The 12813-nt window shown below is 37.5% G+C and overlaps 1 protein-coding gene across 2 annotated transcripts; it reads left to right on the forward strand.

Moving 5' to 3' along the window:
• The first annotated feature begins 516 nt into the window (after positions 1-516).
• Positions 517-11271, forward strand: LOC120110259 (CDPK-related kinase 7-like). Of its 2 annotated transcripts, none has more exons than XM_039124744.3 (11): positions 517-1712; positions 4078-4223; positions 8540-8581; positions 8696-8804; positions 9093-9171; positions 9292-9588; positions 9671-9783; positions 10174-10281; positions 10350-10412; positions 10502-10669; positions 10816-11271. In XM_039124744.3, the coding sequence occupies exons 1-11, from the start codon at positions 1230-1232 to the stop codon at positions 10951-10953; spliced, it is 1746 nt and encodes a 581-aa protein (XP_038980672.3). In that variant the 5' UTR covers positions 517-1229; the 3' UTR covers positions 10954-11271. The 2 variants fall into 2 exon arrangements, with proteins under 2 accessions (XP_038980672.3, XP_038980673.3); XM_039124745.3 differs by having other exon boundaries at positions 521-1712; positions 4093-4223.
• Positions 11272-12813: the final 1542 nt, after the last annotated feature.

Consider the following 12813-nt stretch of genomic DNA (forward strand, 5'->3'; position numbering starts at 1 on the left):
CCTGCAAAATACACTTTGCAGATATCAGAGAGAACAAATGGTGGTAAGAGATGATGAGATTACAAGTAGAGGAGCACTTAGGCTAATATGAATCAAAATCTTTGATATGATTGGGCTTAAGATTCTCTTCGAGTAATGTAAAATTTGACAAGTGAGCTAGCTCATGCATATCCCTAGTTATGATTCACAAGTTTAACGATCGATTAGCAGCAAAAGTAAACACCTCAATTAGAACATAGTTTGCTGAATTGCATGGCACACATCCACCCATTTGACTGGCCAAATAATCAAATCTCATGAATCTATTGTTATCAATAGCCTTACAAGGTCTAAACTCAAATTAAAACCACAATGACTCATAACCCTTAGAGTAGACCATTCTTTGCAAGAAAGTAACTCACATTGAGTCCAGACCCACAGGGTCATAGTCCCCAGGTCAGGAACAATGGATGAAGCGCAAATGGCATTTCACCCCCCATCCACAGTCCTAGAAGCAAAATTTTTGGCCCAAACCTCAAGCACTCACATGCCCAGTCAATATCCATGCATGGGGTAAGCATGAGAAAGAGGGAATTTGTAGGCAACCAACAAGACCTTTTTGTTTTATCTTCTGGAGCAATCAATGGCGATGCCTCCCTCTCTTGTCCTGGGAGAGCAATAAAGGACAGCCTGTGAGTTGAAGAGATCATCCAAAAGCTTACCCTCCATATCAAATGAATTCTCTTTATACTGATAGGCGGAACAAATTCCCCCTCAACAATCCCCAAAGAAAGGCTGGAAAAGCTACACTAAAGTGTGCCTTTTCTTCCTTTCCTGCTCTCTTTCTCATGCAGCATCTTTCACCTTTGCAGCAGAATCCTCTTTTCCCATTCTTATCCCCAGTCACTTAGTTCATCCCTTTTCTTTTCAATTTGTTTATGGTATCAAACTTTTGCTGAAAAATTTCCGACCTTGCTTTGTTTGTGCTCTCAAAGTTGTCTTCTTTATTCCTTTTTGGTGGATTTTGTGACTCAATGGCTCTTCCTCATGCAAGACTAGATTTTGATTCTCTTCTGACCCCTTTGTTTTACATGTCGTTTTCTTGCTTTTGGGGTTATTAAGTCCATTTGGAGGTCTTTTTTTCTCTTATGTTTCCTTCTCCCATACTATGCTTCAAATTTTCTGAGCCCTTTCTTGTTGAGTTCTGAATTTTTCATTGAATCCTTCTTCCAATTTGGGACTTGGTTCCCATGGGACTCTGCCTCGGGAAACCAATCCAAGACCCCCCAATTCAAGAAGAAGGCCCTGTGATTCCCAGCAATGAGGATCCTCTGCCGAATCCCGGAACCCCGAAACCCCCAAAGTTCCCTTTCCTGAGCCCAAGCCCTTTGCCGAGCTCTTACAAGAGCTCACCGGCCAATTCCAGCGTGAGCTCCACCCCTCTGCGGTTCTTCAAGCGAGCATTCCCTCCTCCGTCTCCGGCGAAGCACATCAAGGCTTTGCTTGCTCGCCGCCATGGTTCGGCGAAGCCGAACGAGGCAACGATCCCTGAGGGAAGTGAAGCTGAATTGGGATTGGATAGGAGCTTTGGGTTTTCAAAGCAGTTCTTTTTGAAGTATGAGCTTGGTGAGGAGGTCGGGCGCGGCCATTTTGGGTATACTTGCTCGGCGAGGGTGAAGAAGGGGGAGTTGAAGGGCCAGGAGGTGGCAGTTAAGGTTATCCCAAAAACAAAGGTCCGTTTTCTTTTTTTTCTAAAGTTGCCATATGATCTTTCTGTTCCATATATGAATTTCAGGTGAAATCTATGCTGCCTAATTTCGTGCCAAAATTCTATACCTTTAGGTCAAACCAGTCCCCTGGATCTGCTGCTTAATTAATCTTTAGTCTGTAGCAGAAGTTCCATGATGATTACTGTCAACTTCAAATTGTACAAATATATATGGAAGGAAATTCATATGAATATTGATTATTTTATTTGGCAAAGTTTGAAGTAATCCATTTTGTAGATCTTATGTTTGTTAAAGTTGCAACAATGCAAACCAATCCTTTTCCATGTTTGAACCTGTAACTGATAATAATTGTTGAACTTCATGTGTGATTTAGATTTGTTACTGACATAATGTGTGAATTTTGAAAATTTCAATATTTTTCTTAGATGTGTTTCACTATCATCAATTTTATTTTTTTCCTTCTTTTCTGCAAATTTCTCATGTCCATCTTTTTTGCTTTTGTGTTATTGTTTAAGGGCTTGATCCGTTTTCGGTCTTGGTCTGAATAAAGAAAATTTCTGCAATTCAGCCAGTCCATATTGCTTACTACCATTGCGCTGGCAGTCGTTGGCAATTGGATCAGGGCAAACAATGAACCCTCCTATTCTTCCTAATCTAAATTCTTTCCTTTACTCTTTATAATGTACCTCTGCAATTTTTTTCTTCATTTCTTTTATCATCTTCTCATTTGAAATTCCTCTGAGGATGAATTTACTAGTATTGTATTACGAGGTCCATTTAGAAACTGACAGTTGGTATTAGATTTACTGCAGCGTACATCCTTGCTAGAACATAAATTTTGAAAGCTGGAATGTATTACAGCTGTCTGTTTGGTAATGGCATGACGCCCCACATATTTGTCTACTATGTATATAGTTTCTCTATAGTACTTGGTGAAGTTTTGTATCCTACAATTTTTGGTTGATCAAGCGATGCACAATAGAACTTCAATATCTATTTTTGTCTCATGACTACTAATCAAAAGTTATATTTTCTTGTTGCAATCATTTATAACTGAAATTGATGATCTGTTTATTGAAGTAATCTAAACTGCCAGAAGGCTGTTGTACAATTGAAAGAAGCATATGGAAGAATGCAAGTGTGGATTAGCTTTAAGTATATTTTAAAGCATTTGCTTAGAAGCTAACATTTGTGCTTATTGGTTTTATTTCTTTTATGGTTCCTTTATACATGTGCTCTCTTTTTTGTTTTACCTTTTTCGAATCTCTAATAAGGAGTTACAGGATGTAAAGAACAAAAAATGGCAAATCATACATGGTATTAGGCTACCAGCATTTGAAACCACAGTTACATTCTTCATAAGTACTTAAATTTTGCTTTATGTTCGAGTTTTTCCTTTTTTAAAAAAAAGATTAGCAGTGGGAGTGCCGCCTGCCATTTAAATGAAAGAATGCCAGAATTACATGTCAACTAATCATGGAAACACCTCCCGATGTTCAAACAGAACCTTCTCGCTTTGGATGAAGGATGCAACCTCTGGGTCAGAGTCCAGTATTACCATTCTTGTCATTCTCACAAGACCCTCTTTATTGGCATAGGCTTTTATCTATGTGTTTGCAGATTTATTAATTTTATTTTTCATAGCAATACCCAAGATTTGAACCCTGGACGATCTGTTTGCAGGGTTACATGTTGCTTGTAGCAAACATATGCATCAATTCTTCTATCTACTTTTATATAATGTATGATTCTTAAAGACTAATAATGAGCATAAAAGCTTATTATGATGCAATTCGTATTTACTGATGCGAAGTGGTTGAATGGTTGAGACCAACCGTCTAGGATGAAGTCCATGTAGAAAATTAAGGGTTAAGAATATACAATAAAAAATTTAGAAACAAATGTAAAGAGAGAAGTAAAGAGAATGAACTTTTGATCTATACCATAATGTCTTTATATAAAGATCCAACTAATCAAGTCATCAATTCTCATTGCCTGCTTGATATGTTACCAAGCTGACTCAAAATTCTGATGCAGTTTAGATTGGACTGAAGAACATATTGATTTGCCGCTTTATGAGCCGTTTAGATATCTTTTTTGTGATCTTGTCTTAATTTGGTCATATCATGGTATAAAGTGATGCTATTTTTGGTTGCCAAAGCTCTTAAACTCCCTTAATAGATGGGCCACTAGGTCTTTGTCTAATTCTACTGTTGGTTGTACTATTTTCTGATCGGCAGTTGTTTCTTGTATGACTGTTGGCTTTTCAAATTCTGAAATCCTGATTTTAGATGCTATATACAATGGAGTTTTGCCAATGTATGTTGGTTAGTAGAAAAATCTGAAAATATACCGTTTAATCTCACAGACTATATTATGGCAGATGACAACAGATATTGCTATTGAAGATGTGAGAAGAGAAGTGAGAATATTGAGATCTCTTACAGGACATCAGAATCTTGTGCAATTTTATGATGCTTATGAGGATGAGGACAACGTGTATATAGCGATGGAGTAAGTGCTGATTACATATTTATGATTCTTTTAGTCGTTCTTAGAATCCACACACTATTGCTTCTTGGGAACTGAAAGAAGAATGTGAACATTCTGGGAGGAAAAAGCTACATCTATGCACCAGGTGAAATCAAGGTTGTATGCCGCTTCTGCAAGTTCCGGTGCTGGATATATGGACTTACAGATGTTGTAATTTTTTTGCATGTCCCTTTTTCAGTTCAGTTCATCTCTTCATAATTTCTTGTGCAACATTCTATAATTAGTTATTACTAAGCATTAGAACTTCGTAATAGTTGTATTTGATACATGCATATATATACACAGTCATAAATATAAAAAACACACGCCCACATGCGCGCTCATTAGATTTTTATGATATACACTGCTATAATAAATTAAATTTATAAAAATACATAGCAAAAGGAAATGGAGTCATTTGTCTGCTAATCACTCTGGATTATGCCAAGACCATAGTTGTTTTTCTTTTCTGAATTTAGTATGATATACATTCCATATGAATATGTCGATAAAATTCCACCATTTTGCTTTCAGGCTTGGTAAGAAATTCCAGCATGATCCTATCTTCAATTTTTTTTTAAGCATATGTTTCTTTCTTTAGTTCAATCATATGAGATCCATCATTACATCATTGATTAATTGTTCATCTCAAAAATATCCTTTCCTGGATTTGTCGGCGACATTTTCGATTGAAGAAGTGTTTAGGCCATTTGGAAAGAAAATATCAGTTGAGCATTGAGGATAGATTCCATACTTTTATTAGCGAAAGATGGTGACAAGCTTGTATACCCTTTCAAACAATTATATATAAAAATGGAAAGTGGCTGCTTGTAAATGATAACAGTTTGAGGGCATTAGATGACTACTCTAGAGGACAGTTTTTGCTGCTTTGAACCAGTGGAGCTATCATCAATATGTTTTAACAAAGAAAATCTTTTGGTAACTGTTATGGACATCTTGATTGGTGGGGATGTTTGAATTCTATTTGGATGACTGCTAGATTTGACATGTTGAAATTAAATTTCTTCTTTTCCTTCTCCTTTTACTGAAACTACTGTATTAATTCGAGCTCTATGTGCAATGATATGGAAGGAAAGGAATTCAAGAGTTTTTCTAAAAAAGAAAGCTCAATACATTACTTTCACAAATACAACTTTACTCTCTTGGATGACTGGTCCATTCTCCTCAGTAGCAAGGACAGACTTCACTTTCTTTCTACCTGGAAGAAGTTGTCATCCATCCTCTCTTCACCTTGATTGATCCTGGAGTCCTCCTTTTTCTTCTTTTCGCTCTTCTTTTCCGTGGATTACTTCTCCCTCTTTATTTTCCTTCATTGCTTTCCTCTTTTTTCCCTTTCTCATCTTTGTTAACTCTTTTTTAAATTTTATTTAATAAATGGGTGGGTTCGCCCTCCCTTTCCCTCGGAAAAAGGAAAAAGAAGAAACAAGGAACTCCCCTGCTATTTGTTCTTCTTTATGTTTTGCTTGGTTAAATCTTAGTCGTGGTCCGGCAAATCTTGTTCCACAGATTTAAGATTGGGAAGAAGTCCTTCACATTCCTTTTATGCTATCATGTAGAACACTGTTGTTATCTTGTTAGATTGTGGCTTGTATTTAGTGGAGATGCTCCACATGTGCTATGCCTGAGGTCTCATCATGGTCCAAAGACTCGAGCCTATCTAGGGGTTCAAGGGCAGAGTCTGTGACATGAATCTTGGAGGTGTTCTTTACATGTATATTTTTGCTTGTTTTAGAGTTTTGGCAGCTATCTCTTTTTTGGGGCTTTTGAGAAATGGTGAGCCTGAAGGACTTGTATTGGGGTTCTCTTCTCATGTTTGTACTCTTCCACCATTTGAAGTTTTCTTTGATCATCCCTGCATATGGATGTAGCATATAGGATGAATAATGTAAATTGTTGCATTTTTCATATTTCTCTTTTTGAAAATTGCTAACTGTAGATCTAGATTCATATAACAACAATTGTAAGCTGTGCTATCATCTCATACATCCTCTAATTCAAGTTGTTTAGCCTTCTCTTCAAGTCAAACATTGCATCACAGGTTTGTAATATGCACCTTGAGTGTCATTTATGGTGACTTATTGAACTTTGCAAGACTTTTACCTTGATACCAAATTAATGCAAACATAAATGAGTACCAAATAGGAAATGCAATTCTTTAGAATATTGATGAGTAAAGGTGAATTTTAGCTCAACAATAAAATGAGTCAAAATCATCCATATTTACAAGCAATCACACATCATAATGCCATAAATCATGACTTGACTACGTGTTTGGTTTCTTAGATCGAACCTTTTTTCCATGATTAAAAACCCTAAAGATGCATTTGAAGTACCCAATACCTACCCTGCTGCAGTTTCTAATCCAGAATATATTTGAGTTTCTTTAAAGCCTTGGAACCCTGATAAATATCTTGAGTTTATATGGATTCTTTATGTTCATGAAGAAAATTCAACATGGTGCAGTCAGGTCATTAGTATTATCAACTAATGGGTTACATCAGCACAACATTGATTGGACCATTAAATGCATCAGATGACGAAGTGATACTTTGAGTGGAAGTTAGCTATATTTACAGTTACAACTTAGTTAGGTTGACCTTTTTTATAATGTTTTGTATTAAAATTTCCAAGCATATGGTAAGAATATGGAAACACTTAACTGATTTTACAGGTGACTTAGCTATATAAGGGTACCGAGAATATTTGTGAAGCATCAAGTGCAATTTAAACATGCAGCCAAGATACTAAAATAATGATTTAAAACATCTGGTGTTTTTCTGTATTGGTTGATTTATGCTGGTTTTGAAGTTACAGGATATTGACATGCACAGTTCATTTTTATTGGGAGAGGGTGGGTTCATATATGTAGAGCCTCATATCTATATCTATCCTCATAATTTTATATGTTACTGTCCATTATGGCACATTGACCTATAAAGTTAGTGCTGCAAATGGGTCAGGTCAACCTGTGACCTGACTCGGTCCTGACCTAGGTACACCAGGTCTACCCTGGTTCTTCAGACCCTTTGAGACTGCATCAGAAAAATGACCTGTTTGAAAAATTGGTCAGGTGGGGGTCATATGTTTTCTAACCAATTCATGCCCAGCTGGACCTACCTATGTACTAACTGGGAATAAAATGGGTTAAAGTCAAACGTTATATGACCTGATCTGACTCAGCCCCACTCGATCCAACTGTACCTAAAACTATACCTTCAAAATTCCTAAATCCTTTATCACTCACCTTGCTTTCATTTTTAGATTTGTAGGTTGGGTATTAAGACAATTTATTTGTAGGTTAAAGGCTGAATTAGGGCTGAGTTGCACTCTTGTAAATGACGTTAGTAGTAACAAACTACATTAACACCTTTTTTTAATTATTTCACTTGTTACAAATACAAATATTAATTTCCTTCTAGATATATATTGGATTTTTTTTTCGAAAAAAATCCCTGGGACCCATACCATATCTGACTACGACCTGAATGTATTGGTTGGGTTTGGCTCATGACTCATGATTGACCTGACTCTGCCCTAATGACCTGATGCTCTAAAATATTTTTTTAAGGAGCTGACCTAACCTGACCTGATTCATTAATAATTTGGATTTGAGCCCAAAATCATGACTTGAAAGAACCAGGTTGATTCATGATCATGCTTAACTCAGTCCCAACTTGGCATGGTTATGATATATCATGATTAGTAATTATAATGCAATTGATCCGACTGTTTTTTTAAGTGCACTTGACTCTACAGATGTTATATTAAATGCAACTTTATGAATGAGATAAAGACAGAATAATCAGGTGCAAGAAGCCCCAAATCCTTGATTTGGCCAGGAAACAAAGCACTGCTTTGGGCCCAGGAAGTGAATCTTGTGCTTTGGAGCTGTCAATATGCTGTAATATTCCTGCTAAAAAATGTTCGGAAGATACCGCTAATCCAATTTCATGAGACTTTGTTTTGTATCATGAATCTATGAGAAAACCATATATGCTCTGAAAGTTTGAAAAAATGCATATTCATCATTACCCAAAATTATCCAAGACTCTAAATAAGAAAAGAAATGTTTTCTCATTTTCTTTTTTCTTTCTGATGACGTAGTTAGATGCATTCTAGCTGATAATTGCTAATCTTAGTACAGTCTGATATGATTTTGGCACACCTCATTTTGGACTGACCTGGACAGATACAAAACCTGTAACTTAATTCTTGTCTAAACGAACAGCTGGTCTCTTGAATTATATGAGCTTATAGTCATATTTCATATTGATCAGGTTATGCAGAGGAGGTGAACTATTAGATAGGATACTTTCAAGGTACCCTTTGCATAAACTATTCAATTTCAAATTTCTGGAAGAATGTTGACTTTTTATCTCTTAAAAGTTGATTTAGTAAAGAGATCTTCCATCATTATTTTAATTTATTTATAGGGGTGGAAAGTACTCAGAACAAGATGCTAAGGTTGTCATGGTCCAGATTTTAAGTGCTGTTGCTTTCTGTCATCTCCAAGGTGTTGTACATCGTGATCTCAAGCCAGAGGTGATTGTTTAGTAGATTTAATGCGGAAGCGTACACACATGCCCATGCATGGGGAACTTGAATGGACATGCACAGGCATGCAAATGTACACATACGCCTGCACATGCATATGTACAGCAACAGACATGCAAACACAACACACACACTTGTGCTTATGCACACATACAAAGGACACACACACACGGATGCACATGCACAGGCATGTGCATGCAGAGACATTCATATATCTAGACAATCCTCTATTTCTCTCACGCACAATTCAATAATTTTGCTTGCTTTATGGTACAGAACTTTCTTTTTACTTCCAAGGATGACAAGTCTCCCCTGAAGGCTATAGACTTTGGTTTGTCAGACTTTGTGAAGCCAGGTTAGTTTTAATTATGACATGATAATTAGTGGATTTTGGCTTGTTAGACTTTTTTTCCTCGTTATTTTGTGTTCTCTTTTACTTAAAGCATAACACATTACCATCACTGGAAGCATGCAGATGAAAGGCTTAATGACATTGTTGGAAGTGCATATTATGTTGCTCCTGAAGTTCTTCATAGATCTTATGGTACTGAGGCAGATATGTGGAGCATTGGTGTTATTGCCTATATTCTTCTATGTGGAAGTCGCCCATTCTGGGCCAGAACTGAATCAGGTATCTTTCGAGCTGTCCTGAAGGCAGAGCCAAATTTTGAGGAGGCTCCTTGGCCTTCGTTGTCTGCTGAGGCTAAATACTTCGTCAAAATGTTACTGAATAAAGATTATCGTAAGAGAATTACTGCTTCACAAGCTCTTGGTACATTCTTTTTCCCCTTAATAGTTTCAGTTTTTCATATCAAGTTATTAGCAACTAAAATCTGGTTTCCATGCATGCACAGGTCATCCTTGGCTTCAACATTCACAGGGTATTAAAATTCCTATGGATATTATAGTTTACAGGCTTACAAAAGCTTATATATGTTCGTCATCTTTGAGGAAATCAGCTTTGAGGGTATGTTGTCTCTCTTAAATACAATGTCTATTATTGTTTTACATTGTATATCTTGTCACTAACTTTAAGCTTCTTAGTCATTCTAGCGCCAACAGTAATCAACTTGTAGATGTGTGTTTCATCCTTTCCTTGAAAAAAGGAGCAACCTAGTGCACAAGACTCCTACTATTGTGGGGTCCAGGGTGGGTTAGATATATGCAGCTTTACCCCTGCGTGCAAAGAGACTGTTTCTCTGTTTCGAACCCGTGACCTCCAAGTCATATTAGAGCAACCTCACCATTGTGCCAAGGCTCATCCTCTTATTATATTCTTGAAGTGATCTAAAATTTTGAGACATATAAATACTGAATTAGCCTTTTTTTTTGACTAATATATTGGCATATACTGCAGGCCCTTGCCAAGACCTTGACAGTGGATCAGCTCTATTATCTGCATGAGCAATTCACATGGTTAGGGCCAAACAAGAATGGCTGCATCTCCTTACAAAACTTCAAGATGGTTAGTTTTCTGTATCAAATGCCTACATTCTTAATGGTAAACTTCTAATTAAATCTGGTAACTGATAGGCCTTGATGAAGAACTCGACCGAGGCAATGAAGGACTCGAGGGTTCTTGATTTCGCAAACACGGTACCTTTTGTGGGAACACTTCTTGTGTCGTAGGGATTTCTATTTTACAGTTCTGAGTATTTACCCTTGTGTCCTTTTCATGGATATAGGTAAGTTCTCTTCAGTACCGAAAACTAGATTTTGAAGAATTCGCTGCTGCTTCTATAAGCGTGCATCAGCTGGAAGGACTAGATAGTTGGGAGCGACATGCACTTCAAGCATATGAGTTCTTTGAGAAGGATGGGAACCGCTCCATAGTGATTGAGGAACTTGCATCGGTATGGTTGATTATATGCGAAAAATTAGTTCACGCAATTTATTATCTTCTTTCAAGCATGGAATCTTATGCTCTTTCATTAGCCTTGAATTTCCCAGCTTATTTCCATTTTCCAACTGAAAAAAGAAAATGATCATTCTTGTACAGGAACTTGGGCTCAGCCCCTCAGTCCCAGTCCATGTTGTTCTCCAAGGCTGGATAAGGCATTCTGATGGGAAACTTAGTTTAATGGGATTCATCAAACTTCTACATGGGCCATCCTCACGCGCAATTCCAAAGGTTTAAACAATGGCTCAATCAAAGAATTCTACTTCCTATGGAACAAGACTTTGAGAAGCATTTAGTTGCACTGTGAGTCAAGGAAAGCCAATCATGCCAAACCATGCAGGTCCACGACCAAGGCATGTAACGAAAAGGGCGAGCTCATGCCAAGATCTTGAAGGCTGTCCTGGTCTTTTCGTTATATCATTTTTATTTTTATTTTTGTTTGCCAGTACACATGGTTTGTGCAGTAAAGTTGTTCAGAGGCACGTATAGATAAAAAAAAAAGGGAGTCTAGAAGGCTCAAGGAAATGAAATCTGCCTATGTGGTTTTTCCACTCATATCAGTAAGATTCTAGATGTTTTGACACAACATGGTATTGCTCGGCCTAGAGCTCTTTGTCGATCAACTAGGTTAATGATAATCAAATCCAGATTGAGTTATTATGTGAGGAAAAGATTTTTTTTTTTGTGTGTGTGTGTGTGTTTTTGAGAGAGAGAAAAGGAGAGGGGGTGCACTCATTTTAATTATCGAGGTCCAAATATTTAGAAATGCACGCCGAGGATCTTTAGAGTCATTAAATTACCTAGTTGGATATGTCCAACCAGATGAAATAGAACCAATCAAGGAATGCAATCTGATTTATGGATTTGCATGGTGGACTTTTTAATATTCCTAGGTTTTCAAAGAGTAGGATTATGCCTATGATCTATTTATTATGTTTTCTAAAAGCCTTTCATGCAGTCAATCAGGGGAATACTCTCTAAAAACTCTAGAATTTGAGTCCATATTCAGGTTTACTAGCATTTAGGCATAACCAAGAGTAATGAAAGCAAGAATATCAAATTGGAATAGGAGCCAAGGATAAAAAAAGATACCAAGCAAAAATGATTCAAGGAAATCTATGGCTGAGAGATAATCAAGTGTCTTCAGACCTCCCTTTGCATTTTGACCAAGCCTCACATCTGATCTCAACCATTGCCTCAGCAGCATCACGTCACCAAACTGTTCCCCAACATCGCACTAACAAAATGCTTCTCAACATCACCCCAAAAGCATAAAAACTTAAATTATGCTAATCCATTTAGAGGCACTAAGGATATCCTTCACCAGCCAAGGAGCCATTGATGGTGGTCACAAGAAGACTGCAATACAACGATTTCAAACAATTCCAGTCTGATATCATGACATTTCAAGCTAAATACTTGCTAATTCTGATGCTCTTGAGATTGAGCTGATTATGATGCTGCTTTCATCTCTAGAATCTAGTAGCCTGGAACTGGCTGGCTTTTTGGGACAATCATATGAATTCCTCGTTCTGCTCCATTTTCCTTTCCCATAACTCTTTTTTTAGTGTATTTGTTCCTCTTATTTTGCCTTCTAAACCTCAGAAATCTGATTCATCAAGAAGGCCATTCTCCATCAGGTTTAGTTGTCTTAGCATTCGTCCATCTTCTTCAAGCCACACCTCCCTCCGACGCCATCCTCCAAGTAGGCCATCAAAAGTGCACCTTGGCATGCCTAAATTTAAAGATGTTCTTCATGCTAGCAATGTGTGACACAGCCTGGTTTAGCACTGGAAAGGAGGAGTACACCTACTGCATCATTGCACCCATGGTCCACCAAAGCTGCCTCAAGGGTCTCCTTGGCTTCATTAACTCCAGAGTGCACCACCTGATGGCCCCAGCCATTTTGCCTTGCCTCCTCTCCCACCTCAACCTCCTTGTTCACCCATACAGCCTTTTTTTTTTGTCCATATAATGTGGGACTGTGGGAGGTATGCTGCTTCCACATCCAACTTCGCAATTTGGACAAGGATCTATTGCCAAGCAACATTGAAGCAGTTATCTCCAGATGGAATGCAAATTTGATCCCATCTCACC

This window comes from Phoenix dactylifera, chromosome 8 (assembly GCF_051530095.1).
Source record: "Phoenix dactylifera cultivar Ajwa chromosome 8, Ajwa_hap1_PhDact_Kaust_v1.1, whole genome shotgun sequence".
Taxonomy (NCBI): domain Eukaryota; kingdom Viridiplantae; phylum Streptophyta; class Magnoliopsida; order Arecales; family Arecaceae; genus Phoenix; species Phoenix dactylifera.